Source organism: Oenanthe melanoleuca, chromosome 3 (assembly GCF_029582105.1).
Source record: "Oenanthe melanoleuca isolate GR-GAL-2019-014 chromosome 3, OMel1.0, whole genome shotgun sequence".
Lineage (NCBI taxonomy): Eukaryota > Metazoa > Chordata > Aves > Passeriformes > Muscicapidae > Oenanthe > Oenanthe melanoleuca.
The window spans coordinates 85,814,899-85,832,404 of record NC_079336.1 but is presented as its reverse complement, the minus strand read 5'-3'; the positions used below and the strand labels follow the sequence as shown (position 1 = coordinate 85,832,404).

The window sequence follows — 17,506 nt, the reverse complement described above, 5'->3', positions numbered from 1 at the left end:
CCACTGCTGAAAAAACTGTTGTCTCAGTTACTTGTATAATATATGGCAATGACTGAAACTTCTCAAGATTATAGAAATGCAAAATTATTTGAGTTTGTTGCAAGTATGAAGAAAGTAATGATTTAGTAAAGTCACAGACCATCTTGACAATAGTATAGTTGTCCTGTGTCTGAGCCACAGTTTTGATGGCATTTAATGCTAGTAAGTGTTTAGTTATTTCTAAGAGTCAGTGGACTTTATTGTTACTTGTACTGTGTTATAAAAGCTCAGCCTCAGTCTGGACAGAGCAGACAAGGAGTTTTGTTACATGGCTGATGAGGAACACAGTTTCATTCATTTAGTTTCTATATAATTCTGCAGTGAGGGGTAGCCACAGTGTCATACATGTTTATATAGATGTAATTTATGTAAACTGTAGCTGTCATTTTTGGCAGTTTTGTTATCATATGTGAGCCGTGTGAATTTTACTGGGAAAGAAAGCATATTATGAGTTCAAACTATAATAAAAATTGAGGACTTGTTTTTCATGATTTTCATCATGTGGATTTCTATCCTTGTTTTGGAGGGTCTTGTGAAATCACAAAATAGAAATAATTGAAAAATGTATTGTGTATAGTTTTATGAAACATCATACCTTAAAATAATAAAATATTTTAATGTCTTAATTTTTCAACTAGAAACGTCTGAAAGCAGCTGAAGCAGAAAGTAAATTGAAACAAGTATACATCCCCACCTAGTGAGTATAACAACAAAGTCATTTTTTTGAGTAATATACAGGTAAAATTGAAACAGTAACATGCAGTTACATGCATAGTATTTTCCTAGTCATCTCTTTAATGGTTACTTTCACAGGATTTGTTATATGCAGAGAGATAATCAGAAAATGATAGAAACTCTTGTCTTAAGTGAAACCTTCTTACTTTACTCATCTCTTTGTTTTTGACATGCAATCTTTTGTCTGGAATAATAAGTTTTACAAAGGCTGGTCAAGTGCTACCTGTGGACTGTTCACGTGCAAGAAGAGCCTATTAATTTAAAAAACAATTTTTCCAAAATAATCTCTTCCAAATCCCTATAGCACAATGCTTCACATTTGTGTAAATGCAATATTTCAAAATAGAAGCAGTTGGTAATATAGTTCAGTTGGTAATATAGTTACATAAAATAAAATCAGATAATTTCCCATTACAATTTTATCTGGCTGATAAAATCTGTTCATCTAGAGACAAGAGATGTTCTGGTTCTAAATTAAAGGTAGCACACAGCCCCAGACCTTCTATCTATGACCACATGCTATTAATACAATCTTGTTTTCTTCTGAGGGGTTTTTGATATGTATTTCTTTTAGATTTAAATTGGATACTATATCTGCTTCTGTTAACATGTGGTTTGGAGAAAAAAAGATAAAATCCCTCCTTCAAATTCATAATTTCCTCAATATTATGACATGAGAAAGGATGACAAATCACTTTTTTCTAGGCTTTCTGTGGGTATATTCAGTTTACTTATATATGAACTTCCTGTTGTTATGTTTGTATAACAGAAGAGAATGTAATACCAAAAGAAGTATTTTGCAAAGATTTTGATAGCTTGTATAAATTGCATACAATAGAGTTTCATTTCCATATTTCATATGGACTTTTCTCTCTTAAAAAGATGTAATAATGAAAGCAGCAGACTTTTAAATTAATTATTTTAATCTTAAAACAAATTTTGTGAGTTTTGAAGCTCACATCTCTAATAAGTCACACTGTTTAAAAAAAGCTAAAATCTCTAGTATGAGTGTTCCCTAACCTTCTCTGATGAGTGGCTGCTTTAGGAAAAACATAAGGTGCTCAGTCTTTACATTATGCTTTTTCAATTTAATTTCCTTGGTCAATGTGGACATTTAATGATTTTCAATATGTTCACAATAGGGACCAGCTGTATTGGATGACAAAATGTGTTTCAAAATGTGGGAATTTTGTTCTTTTATCTTACTGCCTCCATTTCAAGACAAAATCCCTAGTCAACAGTAGGAGGATGGTCGGACTTCTCAAGTCTTTGCTATCTGTGGTGGTCATGGGATTGCTAAATGCTCTGCTTCAAGACTAATTTATTACATTTGAAATCTGAGCAGAATTGATTCTCAGAGCTGAGTACCTTTTTGAACTTGATCATTAGGTTTTTCTTGTAAACGCAAGGTTCTGTCCTTAATACCAGAGAGTCCCTTTCAATTCATGGCTTTTCTGAAAGGTAACTAAGCAACAAATCATAATGTGGAAGACTTAATTGTCTTTCAATCTCTTCTCCTGTACCTTGAGCCCAGGATAAAGAACATGTGGAAATTGTAAAATTGTCTCTTGCTGATATAGTGAAAAAGGAGAAGGCAGGAGACAGTCTTGTTGGCATTTGAAATAGAGACTTGAAACAGCAAAGGTTACTTCAATTGTCATTTTAAATTTTCTTGACTATATTTTATGCTACCTAAAGTGACAAATAATTATCTCAGGAATCAATGTATCTAGCCTTGCATTGTATTGAGGGTAATTAAGAGTCACAAAGTTGAAACTCTGGAAATATTGCACTTAATCTAGTGAGGAGTATATTAATGCTCTCTCAATTAATTAACCTGTTAAGTCCTACTTCATGGAAGTATTAGAAGTTACAATAATTACAAGAATTATATAGTATAATAATATTAAAAAAGCCAAACAGAAATATCGAAAAACAGCCTTCTCTCAGAGAGGCAGTAGTTTAGAAGAGAACTGACACAGAATAATCCGATATATAGGCGAGTTTTGCCATGGTTATAAGGCATTTGTATTGCTGTGTGTACTTTTTCAGACAAAAGGCTGTTTGACCCTTTCCTGTGATGAACAACCTTGTAGTATGACAGGCAATGTTGCTACTCTTGTTATAATTCACACAAAGTCCATCATCAACTTGTAAAGCCTTATCTGTTGTCTAGTACCACCTTCTTAAATTCCATGTCAGACTTTTGCTAATGAGACTTGGTCTTTTATGAACTTGCCAAGTATCTTAGACCATGTGAGCACACTAAAGAGCTGTAAATTAGAGTATCAGAACAGCTCTTAGCATAGCAAGTGTCTGACAATGCTGAAAAGGAGCACAGAAATTAGTCTTGTTGTTGAGAGAAGATTCTATAGATGTTGTCAGCAAACATCAGAATTTCAGAATTAGATTGTTTGTCTTCATGTTGACTAACCAGTTAATAAAACCACCTTTTTTTTTTTCCCCAACTTTTAAAAAAATTTATTTAAAGCAATAAACCAAATCCCAATCAAATATCCAGCAACAATGGGAAACCTGCTGCAGTCAATGGAGCAATGGGAGCCTCTTACCAGGCACAAGCCACAGTAATAGGTCGGGCTTGTGAAAGCTGCTATAGTAAGTAAATATATATTTTTTTAATGTGTCAAGAGTTTGTGTGAATCTTAATATTTGCTGTTAAAAAAAATAAATATGTACTTTTGTTAGCCTGTGACAGAGGATACTTTGCAGTTACTCTTGTGGCAGAAATAACTTTAAAGTTAGAGCTACCTTCAATATATTAATTAATGTATGCAAATTACTTTATGATTTATTTCTAAACAATTCATAAAGAACAGAAAGTTTAAGTAGTGCAATATGATGGCATTGATCTATTATTCCTTTACCTTCACAAAGCTAGATTCAAAGTTATATTTGGGTTTCCTTTAAGGCTGCGGGGTTTTTGAGCCTTTTTTTTTTTTTTTTTTTTTTAATGGTTTTGGGGTGTTTTTCCCCCCTTCATTGTTGTTGGGGAGCATGGGGAGGATTGTTGTTTCTTTCTAGTGTTTTGTGTGTTTCTGGTAATTTTTATTTGACTTCTTGAAATAGCAGCTTTCAACAGAGGATATGTGAGAGCAAATAGAAAAATCCAACTTAATAAGCCTGTCTTCCAGGGTGAGATTAGAAATAGTATGTTTTTTTTTTTTTTTCCTGGTCGTCCTCTGGAAGAAAATCTCAGCCATAAAAAGTCCCTGGATTGAAATTCATTATAAAAGCATTTACAAAATTTCCATTTGAAGTTGACTTCTGTAGTGCTTTTGTAAAGAAATAGAGCAACAAACAGTCTTACTGTTTTTTCTTACTTCCATGTCAAATATAGTAAATATTTATCTATACAGTGCTGTAATATTGCCATATGTTATTCCCATATATAGTCATCTATTGCAGCATTTGGATTTCTTGTAGTGAATGTAGCATGCACCAGTTCACCTGTGCTGCTTTCTCCCCTGTAGCTCCGCAGTCTCACCAATGGTATTCTTGGGGCCCTCCTAATATGCAATGTAGGTTGTGTGCATCTTGCTGGATTTATTGGAAGAAATACGGTGGCCTGAAAATGCCCACACAGACAGATGAAGATAAACTGTCTTCCAGCCAACCTACAGAGGTAGGATTGTGTAGACAATCTTTTCTAAAACAAACCATGGTGCTATCACAAGACTGCTGTGATTTGATTATTTAATGGACTTTTTTTATGTACGTAACTTTGGTATTACAAAACTCAGTTTATTAATCATTTTTCTCTGTTAAGTAGAACTGTACTGTGCTCAGACTTTGCCATATCTTTATTTGACTACTTCTTGTATAAACAAGCATGTGCTTCCTGCATTTTTGGTGTACAAATGTCATTCTGTCAGTCAAATGGTGTGTTATGTCTGAAATGTTAAATATACTATACAATATGTCATTTAGAATGGCATTATATATAAATTCTCAGTAGGGTTGTCTGCTCTGTGGCTTGCAGCTTCCTACATAGGCCTATTTTTTGTATACTTATTTGCTTATTCTTGTAAGTTTGCCCAGCTTGGGAATGTTTGGGTGCTGTGACTCAGACGTGTGCATTGTGCTCTGTCCTGGTTTGGAGGACAGGTGTCAGCTAAGAAAAGCAGGAGCCTCTCTTTGAAATGGAGAATGTAAACCCCCTTCCTCCAAATTATTATAATTTTTAAATTAAGGGGCTTTCAGGCAAAGATATGGGAAATAGGAATAACAGTTTTTTACTAGGAAAATTAAAATAGAAATACAGTATTACAAAGAACAAACCCCAAACACTGACAAAGTACAACCTGACACCCTGTCAGTCAGGGTGTTGGTAGCAGTCCCATTAAATGGTGGCTGCAGTCCTGGAGCAACAGATGTGGTTCAGCTGAAGCAGTGCTCCTGTAGAAGGTGCAGTTTTCCTCTGAAATCCAGTGGAAAGAAGCCTACTTTTGTGTTCAAAATCTCAGTTTTAATCTAGGTAGGAAAGGCTTGGCTCCTCCCCCTGGGTGGAGCATCTCCCAGAGGGATGATGTAATTTTATCAGTCATGCAGTGGGACTCAATGGCCCATGAACAGCAGATACCTCCCTGGAGGAAGGATGGGTTGTGAAAATATAAAGATGATTGCCCCAGCTGGTTTTAACAGATGGCCCATTAGCAGAGGATATCTCCCACGGAGATAAGGGTCACTGTCCCACCTGGTTTTACAGATGGCCCATTAGCAGAGGATATCTCCCACGGAGATAAGGGTCACTGTCCCACCTGGTTTTACAGATGGCCCATTAGCAGAGGATATCTCCCACGGAGATAAGGGTCACTGTCCCACCTGGTTTTACAGATGGCCCATTAGCAGAGGATATCTCCCACGGAGATAAGGGTCACTGCCCCAGCTGGTGTCAGCAGATGGCCCATTAGCAGAGGATATCTCCCATGGAGATAAGGGTCACTGTCCCACCTGGTTTTACAGATGGCCCATTAGCAGAGGATATCTCCCACGGAGATAAGGGTCGCTGTGTCAGCAGGTGGTGACAGAGTGCACACTTTGGTCGCTCCTGCACTGCAGCCTCAGGCGTGCTGTCTGTGTTCCCCGCAGGAGCCGCACGTCCGGACTCACCTGTCGCGGCAGGCCACGCAGGGCACTCCGGTGCGCAACACGGGCAGCCCCAAGTCGGCGGTGAAGACGCGGCAGGCGTTCTTCCTCCACACCACGTGCTGGACGAAACTGGCGCGGCAGGTCTGCAAAAACACCCTCCGGCTGCGGCAGGCAGCGCGACGCCCCTTTGTCCCTATTAACTGTGCTGCCATTAAGGCAGAATGTAAGACGTTTTTTTAATTCTTAGTTCTGTGTGCTGTGCTTCCCACCCATTGTCTTTTAATTTTATTTTCTTTTTCAATAAACATTTCTTGTCTATACGCTTTTGCTTTTCATTTTTTTTTTTTTTTCATTTGTCCAGTATATCACCGACACATTGGATAAAGTCTGGTTGCCTTGAACAGATCTTAGGCTGTGAAAACATTTCAAATTAATTAAAAAGGGGATAACTGCTACCTCTTTCACTTTCAAAAATTGACATTAACAAAAATTGGGGGGGCAAGAAGGGAAAATCAGTGCCACAACACACAGTCTTCCCACCTGGCAGCATGAAAGAAGTGTGCTTTGCTGTTGTTTTTTTTTATTCATTTGCTGAGCAGAACCTATAGATCTGTACATGTTGTGCTTTTATTCAGTGGGGTTGGTCAAAGAATCAGGAGCTGGGGTTTCATAATTTAAATCTAGTGTGCAATACAGTCCTCTGCCACTGTGACAATCAGATGGTGGTGATTGCCACATTTATTATTACATCATAGTTGCATCATATTGATTTTCACTGTTCCAGTTATAAATTTTAGTTTTAAATAAAATTCTGTATTATATTCTTTTTATAGCCAAAATATAAAGACCTGATGAATTTCTAGTAGTATGACAAAGGGCTATGAGTATTTGTAGACAGTGACAGTGAGCCTCTTCACCTGCACATGTGTGTAAATTCTGCTGCAAAGTCACTGAATATTTCAACAGCTGCACTGTATCTGCACTGAGCACATTGTTTTACTGTTCACAGTCTGACTATTCCCACTCTTCCATAGATACAGTTCTTGGAGAAGATGCTTGGTATTCCAGGATGAGCCATGCTGGCTCATTGTACTGTCAATTGTATTAGAATTGAAGAGACCTTTTAAGATCATTAGATGTGGGGTTTATAAGCATGTTCACTAGATTAACACTAAATGTTTTCCCAGCACACTTATTTGTGATGCAGATGATGTCTGCATTGTTTATAAGAAAGTTACTTCATGGAGACTTAAAATCTGATTTTGAGTAATTATTTTTCCTTTATCTACTTTAAGACCAGCCATTACACATGTGCAAACTCTTCACCTACTTCTCAGTACACCAAATTTGCTGAATATTTGTTTGTTGCCCTTGTCTAATTTTTTAGTCGTTCTTTTTGTCATTTTCTTTCTCCTTTTAAAACTATGCAAGCCAAGGACAACTTTTAGATTTCAGGAAACCATGTGTCGACTGTGTGAGTAAAGTGAGTTGTTCTTCATGGAAGAAATATATCTAAGGCTGGATTAGGATTATATTTTTAATCCTCAATCCTAAATCAAAGTTACTTTCTGAAAGAAAGGTATGGTACCTTTAAATTTATGTTTCTGCTGAATCATGCAGGAAAGTTTAGTTCACTTGAACCTTGTATCTTTTTATCCATATCCCCATTTTTTTCTCACTCACTGCAGTAAAAAAATTCAAATGATCAAACTTTTGAAGGAGAAGAAAAAAATAGAAGAAAAAAGTTTCATCCAACTGTTAATTATCATACTAGAACACGTGTTCAACCTTAAAAGAGAGGACTGAAAACCTGATTTTTTCAGTAGGAAATAGTCATTCTTACTTCAGACTGACAATACTGTTTTTTCACTTTGCTTTTTTGAGTGAAAGAGTTCTGCATCAGATTAATGGCAAGAGTAGAAAGACTTTGTTTTTTTTTTTTTTTCCCTGTAGTGTCTGTCATTATTATTTTTGTTTAAAGCAAATTTTGGACCTTGTGATTTTGAATTCTGATGCTTCCTGATTAGACCTAACCTAGGCTGAAGAAAAAAAAGTCACAATTTTGCTAATGTTTTTTGAGTACAGCACTAAAATAATGTTCTGATGGTGGAAACTAAGTTATACCTCAACTAATTTAAGTCACTTTTCTTTATACACACACACACACACATATCCACAATCCATGTTCTGTTTCTGGCAATCTCTCTCTGTGGAATCATTACAGTGCTCTCACCTGCATTGTCATTGTTGTATTCTTGATGTTGTAAAGGCAAAAAAGTAAAGAAAAAAGTGTTTTGTAGTTTTATTGTAACCTAGTAGTATCTCTTTTCCTGGGAATGTCCTGAATCCTATTCTAAGGTTATCTTGAGGCAAATAATTTTTAGTTTTTTAAACAAGATCCTTAATTAGCAGTCATGATTTCCTGTGCTGGATCCACTGAGTAATTACAGTATTGAATGAATATCTGTGTTGGTGTTAGGAATGTTACAGTCATGCTTAACTAATAACCTGGCCAGAGTACCAGGTCACCCATGATGTGATATGACACAAGATGGTTGCAATGCCCAAGAACTGATTTGGAATTTGTTTTCCACGTTGGTTTGCTGAAACTTTAATCTAATGGCTGCTCAGATGCTTTGTCAGACTCACCTGACTGTGTGTGCCAAACCAGTTCTTGAAAATGTTACTGCATCTCCCAACTATATTGCATTAGGCACCATAACAACACTCAGAAACCATAAAATCTGAAGACAGAAGGATTGCTGGGGCACTTATCCCAGCTGCACACCAGGTTTTATGCCTGCTTAGTCTTGTGCAATTTGTTGAAGTGCCAGGTTGTAAATGAAACTGATTCCCAGATCTGAGAAAGGCTGAACAAGCATGTCAGAGCTCAGTCATAAAATAAATTGGTATTTGCATTCCACCTGTGTACTTGAATGCATCTGCAGGTACTTCTGGTGTCTTGGAGGAATATGGAGGCCTCTGGGAATGATAACCTAAGGCCCAAGCATCTTTTAGGTGAAAACCAGGTTTTGACAGCATTTTCTCTTATTGAATGCCCACCCACATCCTCTCCCTCAGCCCATTATATCCACTGGCAGAAAACAAAGTCCTATTCTGTGTTCTTTATTCCTTCAGATAGTGCAGATAATTAGATTTTCCTCATTAACGAAGCCTGTAGCATGACCCCTGCTCAGATGCCAGCAGGAGGTAGTGGAGATGATGAGTTTACATCCCAGTTCAATCTTGGGATGGCCACCAGGAGGTTGAGAAGGCACAGCACCTCCTGCTAGGAGCACAGCCCATCATGGAAAGCTCAAACCTTGTTCTGCCTGAACTTAATAGACTCACTGTGGTCGGTGACAATAAACTTGTCTGCTGGTTTTTCAGGAATAATTAGAATTGGTGAACTGCTTTGGCATGATGAAATTCTTGTGGTCTAAATCTCATGCACTGCCTCCTTTTTAGTTTGAATATATTACATGTATTTTTTAGAAAGTTAAGCAAGACTATCCTGTCTGGGGAAGGCCTCTTAACTAGAGAAAAGCAAAGTGAGCATTCTCAGCAGTCACTGATGAGACTGGATCTGTTTGCAGCTCACAGGCAGGTTGATAAATGTCTGGCAGTGAGCCATACATCTGTAAACATTATTGCTCCAGCACAGGGAGGCTTTGAAGGTTTTTGTTTTTTTTTTTTCTCTATTGGTTGGATATGGCTTTATCACTATAACTATATGTATTAATTATAGTAATTCAAATCCGGATAACTCCATGCTGCCTGTGTAGACATGATTGTCAAAATATTTTCAGTGCATGGTAATATATTATCTGTATAATATATGTATAGTTATCTGGAAATGGATGTACTGATCATGATAAAAATTTATCATGCCTTTAAATACTCAGATTTATTAACAAATCTGATACATAGTACTTGCTAGTGATTTAGTTTGATGAAACAAAGACAAGTGAAAACAGTAGAATACGCAAGATGTTTCTGATTTGTCGTTGTTAGCATAAAGTTTTTGTTCTAGTGACATAAAGCTACCCATTCATCTGAACTGAGTAACCTTTATGTTCACAAACTAATTGTTCACAAACTATGTTTTGCATCCTTGATTTTGATAGCTATGGAAGAGCTTTTAGCTGTATCAGATGAAAATATTTTCTCTGTTGTTATCTTTGAATACAATTTGTTCCAGATTTTAATAGCCAGCAAAATAATTGACAGAACATATAATTTTTTTCCGAAGTTTCTAAGGAGAATACAGTGCATTTATTACATGATCTGCATTTTGACAGAGATATGGAATGTCAAAGAGAAATAACTTACTAATGAGAGTCTCTCTAAGCTTAAGAGACCTACAAATCTCTTTTTTTAAGAAAAGAAATAATTAGAAAATACTTTTATATCTAAAAGCACAGCCTCATTTATTATCATCTTCATCTTGGCATTACTGATTTCATTCACCCCTTTAATGCCCACATCAGTCATCATGCTTGACAGCTTTAAAGCCTCATTAAAAAATGTGTTTCACAGTCTGGTTTCTAATGTTTTTTCCTAGAATTTTTCTAGTTGTGCTGTATCCTCTTTAGGGTTATGGTGCCCTAAATTATGTGCACTTCAAGATAAAGATTTCCCATGATTTTAGAAAGTTATGTTTACTATTTTCCTATTATCATGATTTCTAACATTCTGATTTTGATTTCTTTTTAGTATTGTCTAGATATTTTTAGAAAGCTGTTGATGCTGACTCCATGAATACTCTTCTGCTTTGTGATGGTGTAGGAGCCATCATTATATCTATATATTAGTTATTTTACCCCTTCAGAATTCATTTTCATGCATTACTTGATGCTGCTCCTATCCTTTGCTATCAGTTTTAGCTTTGATTATGCTCAGAAATTTCTTATCAGGAATTTTTAACTCTCTAATCACCTCTTTTCCTGCCCTTTTTTTATTTGAACAGCACAGATCATTTGGGGATTACATAGACAATTAATTTTAATAAGGTGCTAAGTTCTGCAAAAGCCTCTTTTCCTCTGTAACAGCTGGACATGAGAGATCTTTGATACAGTGATAAGATTTGGTAAAAGCTCTCTGAAACGCCAAATTGGATGCAGATCAGCTGCATGTGGACAGGTCATGGTCTCCTCAGAGCATCCTGGCAGTTACTGGTTTACAGGAATGTAAGTAGGAAGGGACCCTGGAGTCTCTAATCCCATCTCTTGCTAAGGTTCTCGTGCCCATGGGCCTTTTGGCCAGATGAGGTTTTTGTATCTCCAAGCATGGAACTGCACCCTGCTCTGGGCAGATGTTCCAGTGTTTGCTCAACTTCAGGGTAAATAACCTTATCCATGTATCTAGCAATTTCCTGTCTCCCAGCCTGGCTGTTGCCTTGGACAGGAGCAGTGTGTTGTCCTGTCCCCAGGTTCCTCTCCGAAGGGTCTGGCTCAGTGTCACTGTGCTGTGCTGGGAGGCTGCAGGTGCCATCCAGGTGCCATCCCCTTGTCCTTCTGGCCTCAGGGCTGCCCAGACCTGTTTCCCCAGGTCCTGAATGTCCTGTGCTCAAACACCCCATCAGCTTGGTGAGCCTCCTCAGCTGGCCCTGCTCCTGTGTACTGTATCTCCTCTGGTGGGGATCCCAGAGCTGGACACGGGCTCTGGCTGTTGTTCCCCATGCACCAAGGGCAGAGGTGACCTCCCCCAGAACTCCATTGTCCTTCCTGCTGCAAGGATACACCACTGAGTAATGAGAACACATTAAATAAACCTGTTTGCCCTTCCAAGGTCTTTGTTGGCTCCCTTGATGTTTCCAAATTTAACCACGTGCATCTATTAATAATGCAACCTTTTGCCACTCTGCAGACCTACTTACTGAAGAATATTATCACATTTGCCCTGTTTTTGTTCCCTTGAACCAAGACTGTTTAAGTATTCATTAAACACCAGCAGCATGTATGCTCAGCAGTTTGGATGAATTCTGCCTGGTCCTGGTAACTTGCTTTTACTGATTAACCAGTTTATTTTGAAATACTTACTGTGGGCACTTCAGTGTGACACAGTTCTCATACTTTCCTCATAAAAGTATTTTGGAAGTGAGCTTTAAGTGCTTCTGCAGTGGCCAGTGATTCAAGGAATGCATTAATCTTTTCTGCTGTGCCTTTATGTTTCTTGTGTATTTTCCTCACACCTTCATAATCAATTGTTACAGACACCAGCACACTTTCTACTTTTGCTATGTTTGAAAAATATACTAAAAAATATAAGATTCCTTTTTGTTATAAATGTATTTTTTCTCATAGTTTCCACTACTTCACTGATCTTACTAAGATTTTTGTTGCTCATATAAAAGATCATATTTGATTTTAGAACTTGCTTTAAATTTTGGGAATTTTGATAACTTCCTACCCAAATTTTATTCTCTGGTTTTACACTTGAGAATGATGCACAATACAACTTCTGTTTTTTCCTCTGTGTTCTGCATAAGGATTGTAAAGTTTATTATACTTTTTATGGGAGCACCTTATTATGGATCAAGATTTGCTGCTGTTAAACATACTTTACTGTTTCAATAGGTAGGTGTGCTTTGAAATACTCATCTTTGATGAACATGGTTTATCTCAAGCATGAAAATTGTGCTCTCCTTCCAGTATGTATTCCCAGTCAGCATATAAATACCACTCTGTGATTCAATATCTTTTTTTACAGTGAAGACATGTAGATGGAAAATTTTCTTGCTAATTACTTCTTAGGAACTACTTTTCTATTCTCAAAGTAGCTATAAAGTACTGTATAGCCTCTGCTTATTTTACTGAGCAAGTCAATGGAGACACATCATTTTGCTCCACCACTTAAAATATTTCAGGTGCTTTGCAATATTAAAAATATTCCAGGCACCAGGTTTACACTTTTTGGATTTTTTTCCCTGAGCACAGTATGTTTTGTGATCAAGAAAAAATAGTTAAGTACTTCATGTACTCGGCATTAAGGCTCTGGAACCTTTGAAACCCATTGGTATTTCCAGAATTTTAGGTAGATTCCTTAATCTATTAAAGTAAGTTGTACTTCGTCTGCACTGAAAACATTTTCTTGAACATCTGAAATACTCATTCCAGTAATTTCTGTGCATTCATGATCGTCATGATTTTTGCACAGATCTAGAGTAGAATAGATAAAGGGATTGTAAATTCTGCTATATGGTGTCTTCTCCTCTCCCTGTTACTGTTTGCTCTGTCTCATGTGCTGGAATGAAGCAAACAGGATGAGTTTGGTGTAGCACAGGGAGGAGTTGTAATAATAACCTATTTATAATATGTCCCTTCTGTAAAACTTGTAGGTAGATATTTGAGGGAAGTTACTCCTTTTGAGATAACTCCCAAACTATATAATCACTGTATGAATCCAGTTTTGTCCAGAACAGAATATCTGTATTCTAGGGATGCTGGAAGCTCTATATGGGGGTTTTTATGTGGTCTTGGAAGACAGATAAGCCAATCATTCTGAATAATTAAAAAGCAAAAAGAGATGATCTATTTCCAGTTGTTTAGAAGTTATTTACTGAAGCCTAGTGAATTTTTGCCTTAAGTTGAGTGACTTCATCATTCTGAGCATAAACCTGTTTATGCTAACACTTTGTGTTTGGGACACATGGATGGAATCTCTACTTGTGTGTTCACAATACCAGCAGGAAATTTAAGGCAGTTGCTGCACTGCTAGTTTCCATGTACTTAGGAGAAAGTTACAGTCTGTAATACTTGGTTACAACTGACCATTTTGTTGAAAAGTTTACTGTGAAGACTTGTGTGACAAAAATCAGTCATCCCAGCTTTAAATCCTTATCTCTGTATTGCCCCATTTAAAGACAGAGAAGCACGTAGTAAACAAAAAATAATTCAGTGTAAATAATTTTTAATAGCCAAAACTGCATTTCCTTTAGTATTCATATTTTCATCTGTGTTTCATTTGCCTGGCTGACTATCTCCAGAAAGACTTTATAAGCAAAAACTACAATCTAACTGGTGTTAAAACTTACATTAACTTAAAAAAAAAAAATCATAACATCACTTGCATGAATGAGGACATGTCCTGCCTTTAAATATTAATGATTAGAAGTACTGATGAAAAAAAGAAGAATCTAAAAGGTGGGCTAAGAGAAAAAAAAGAAATTTGTGTTAAAAATGCAAGTCAGAAATTGGTTGGTGTGTCCTAAATCTGTTCGTAATAGTAAAATATTTAAACCAAATTTTATTCTTTAAAATTCTCAGATGCAGACCGACATTGTGAACTTGCTGGGAATCCTCTGAAGATAAAAAGCACCAGAAAGCCACTCTCATGTATCATTGGGTATTTAGGTGCGTATCTGCCTCCAGAGAGCAACAAACCAAATGAACATTCAGTGTGTACTGAAGCTTCATAACTGGTATGCACAGAAAAACAGATTTATGCTTTTAGTAACAAGAAAAAAATCTGAAGTTAATAAATTAATAATAGAGGTGGTCCACTAGGAGTTGCAAAACTGCATGGTTGAACTTGCAGGATATAGCCAGAAGTCCTCCTGATATGGTTTAAAGTGTCAGAGTGAAACCTGATGTAATTTGGAATGTGAAAAATAGTCTGTCTGTCTAAATAAAAAGAATAACTGCTCAAAGGGGAGATACTCAGTATCCAGGGCTGCTCTACTGTGCCCTTTGTATCCATTTGCAGTACTGCTTTTTACTTAAAAGCAGAGGACTTCAGCCACACTAAGAGACATGCCTTGCAATTTGATGACCTGAGTTTAAAAGGTGCAATGAAATATATGCTGAGTTCACAACCAAGAGGACAATGAACCCATAAAGGGAGAGGAAAAGTTCTGGTAATAGTGGTTCCTTGCAAGGCTATTAAATATTTGCACAGTCATATAAGAATTGTGGTAATCCAGAGGCTGTTAATCCACAAAGGAATATAGAAATCAATCCATTGATTAGAGAAGCAGTGAATAATTCTGCTGTGTATGAATCCTGTTCTACAGAAGTGAACTCTGCAGCTGAGTGTAGAGCTCAGTCCAGACGTTTTGCTGATAACTTCAGTCACCAGGAGGTTGTTTTTGTACTAGATCCAAGTGAACAGTAAGTCTCTTGCCTTACTAAAGTAGAAAACAGCTCTTCATGTAAGTTACAACTGTTCTTCCAGGACATCAATTTTGTCAAAATACTAACTTCAAGAATGTGTCTAATGAGGAATTAATGCCATTCTCACTGAGTTTTGATTCCTCTTACCCTGGAGTTTAAGAAAAAGGCCAGGGATTTCTTGCAGGCATCCCAGCTGTGTGTGTTTTGTGTGTTGGGAGGACTCCTTTGGCTGACTTGCTGGAGTTGTGGTTTGAGGGGAGAAGCTGGACAGGGGATGGTTCATCCAGCTGACCTGTCTGGGCATCTAAAGAGGAAATTTTTAGTGCCATGTTATGTAGCCTTTGAGGAGTTGTCTTGACCCCTCTGGGATTCTGAGTGTGTAGGTTTAATGTGAGTAAATGGATGAACAGTGTCGGCCAGCATTTTGTCAATTTACATGAAGGTCTGGTAGAAGATGAACAGTGCTAAAATGTATCAGTAGAGTCAGCTTAATATTCAACTGTATGGGAAGTAAAGGTATCTCACTACAGATGAGGAAAATAATGTATGTTATGGGGATTTGAACTGAACCCAGTGCAGCTGAACACATTCATCTGAATTTGCTTTATAGGGATGGCTAGAAAATGGCTTTTTGTTTGCCGTGAAGCTTGGTGGAATTATTTTAGTTTAGTTTGTTTGTCATCTCCTTTGTTTATTTGGGATTTTTGCAGTTTCAGTAAATAAGTAAATCTTGCATTATTTTTCTCAAAAGAGCTAGCATTATAAATCATGTCATGACTTGTATAGGAGACATTTGTTTTCTTTTTAAGATTTATTCTGGGCCATTCTCTCAGATATTTATTGGCATACAATTAGCAGTGTGTCAGGGCACTACTGTTTTCAACCTTTCTGGTAAGGCAAGGAGGATTTCAGTGCCCTGCACATCTTGGGTCATCACTTCCCTTTATCCCTGTTCTGCATCTTGGCTGCAGGTTCCACAGGTGAGCTAGGACAAGCATTAAAATTAGGCCTTGTGCTCTCAAGAGCTGGGGCTAATGCCCTGCAATCTCATCAGTCATCACTGTGCTCCCTAAAAGAAAGCTGCTAAGGTGAACCCCTGGCTAATTAAATGTCCTATATTACATTTAGTTGTGAGGAAACTAGGCTAACACTCCAGCTGGGATACATGTTGAGGAGATGAGGTGAGAGAAAGGTGCAGCTGCCTCTGAAATCCAGGGTGTTTATTGAGGTGATTTGGTAGAAGACTTCAGCTTCTCTTTGTTTACTTTGTTTTTTGTATTTTTTTACCCTACTGGCATAGTGGAGAAGGGAGAAGTTTTTAATGTTGTTATTGTTATTTACTTGCTTGAGGCTGAAATCTGGTCCTATAAAATGCGTTCCTAATATGTTTTTGAAACAGTATCTCTTACTCCTATATTATTTTTATTTCAGAATGCGGCTGACTGGTTATTTGTTCTGTGGGTAATGGGATAATTTAAAAGCTATAGTCAGTTCTCTGAGTTAGAACAAGGTGCAGGTGGCTAGAAGATTTTCAGTGAAGTGCTGGGCAATAGAACAAGGATAAGAGCAGCAGGAATTAAAAGATTTTAATTACTATTATTCCATAATACAATTATATGAAGGGATAATGGGCAAAACCCCTGAAATGCCTCATTACTCTGCTTGGGTGTAATGAGGCAGCTGGTTATAAACTGCTGATCTAAATCATGAAAATATTTGAAGCAAGTCTGTATGTGGAGGAGGAATGAAGTAAGATGTAAAGGTCTGCACAGGAAGGACTCAGTCCATTGGGAACTGGTCCTGGCTGGTTAACTGAATTCCTTTCTAGAACTTAAATGTAGAGCTTGATCTTGGCACCTTCCTCTACTGCAGAAAGAGAAAAGACAGCCTTTATAGTAAACTAGTGGAGAATTAGTGACTTCTGAACTGAATACAAGTCAAAAGAAGGAAATGCTTCCTTCCTCAAGGGTTTGCTCACCCTGAAAATATAAAACTGCCTTTGCTATAGGTTGCAGATGAAAGGAGATGGAGTTCTCATGTGTTGATGCAACTGCTGGGATTATTGTGGTTGCTGCTGGAGCTCTTTGGCAAATAAAATAATATATTAGTGTTGTTAGCCCTGGAAATCTACCACTTCCTTCAGAAAATTGGAAAAGATTGCTAAATGAACATTTTAGAATGCAAATTCCAATTACCTTCAGTAAACGGCATGTTTCTATTTCAGTTTAGAGTTTTGCCTTAGCAATCAGGGGTGTTCATAACATTACGCATGCCTCAGTTCCCATTTTAGTAAAAAAGCAAAATATGAGATGCTTGTTCCCTACAGCAAGAAAAACGGGACATGCCATGAAATCTTTTCTGTATGAGAAGCAGATGAATACTGCAGTGAACAGCTGTAAAACCTCATTTAGTTAAGTGGTGGGAAATTTGGTGACAAATCTACAGCTCTGCCCTGAAGTGACTGGTTGGTTACCTGTGCCTTCCCTCTCTGCTGCTCTAGTACTTGCCCA

At 37.3% G+C, this 17,506-nt stretch overlaps 1 protein-coding gene across 2 annotated transcripts in view; it reads left to right on the top strand.

Moving 5' to 3' along the window:
• Positions 1–17,506, top strand: part of MTA3 (metastasis associated 1 family member 3) — a 133,213-nt gene that overhangs the window by 74,794 nt on the left and 40,913 nt on the right. Inside the window, exons 11-15 of one of the 2 annotated variants that reach the window (XM_056488054.1) lie at positions 678–736; positions 3,266–3,390; positions 4,266–4,417; positions 5,884–6,106; positions 14,151–14,237. In XM_056488054.1, the coding sequence (XP_056344029.1) occupies positions 678–736; positions 3,266–3,390; positions 4,266–4,417; positions 5,884–6,106; positions 14,151–14,237 (646 nt within the window). Of the gene's footprint in view, positions 1–677; positions 737–3,265; positions 3,391–4,265; positions 4,418–5,883; positions 6,204–14,150; positions 14,238–17,506 lie in introns of those variants that run through there. The other variant, XM_056488053.1, reaches the window with a different exon arrangement.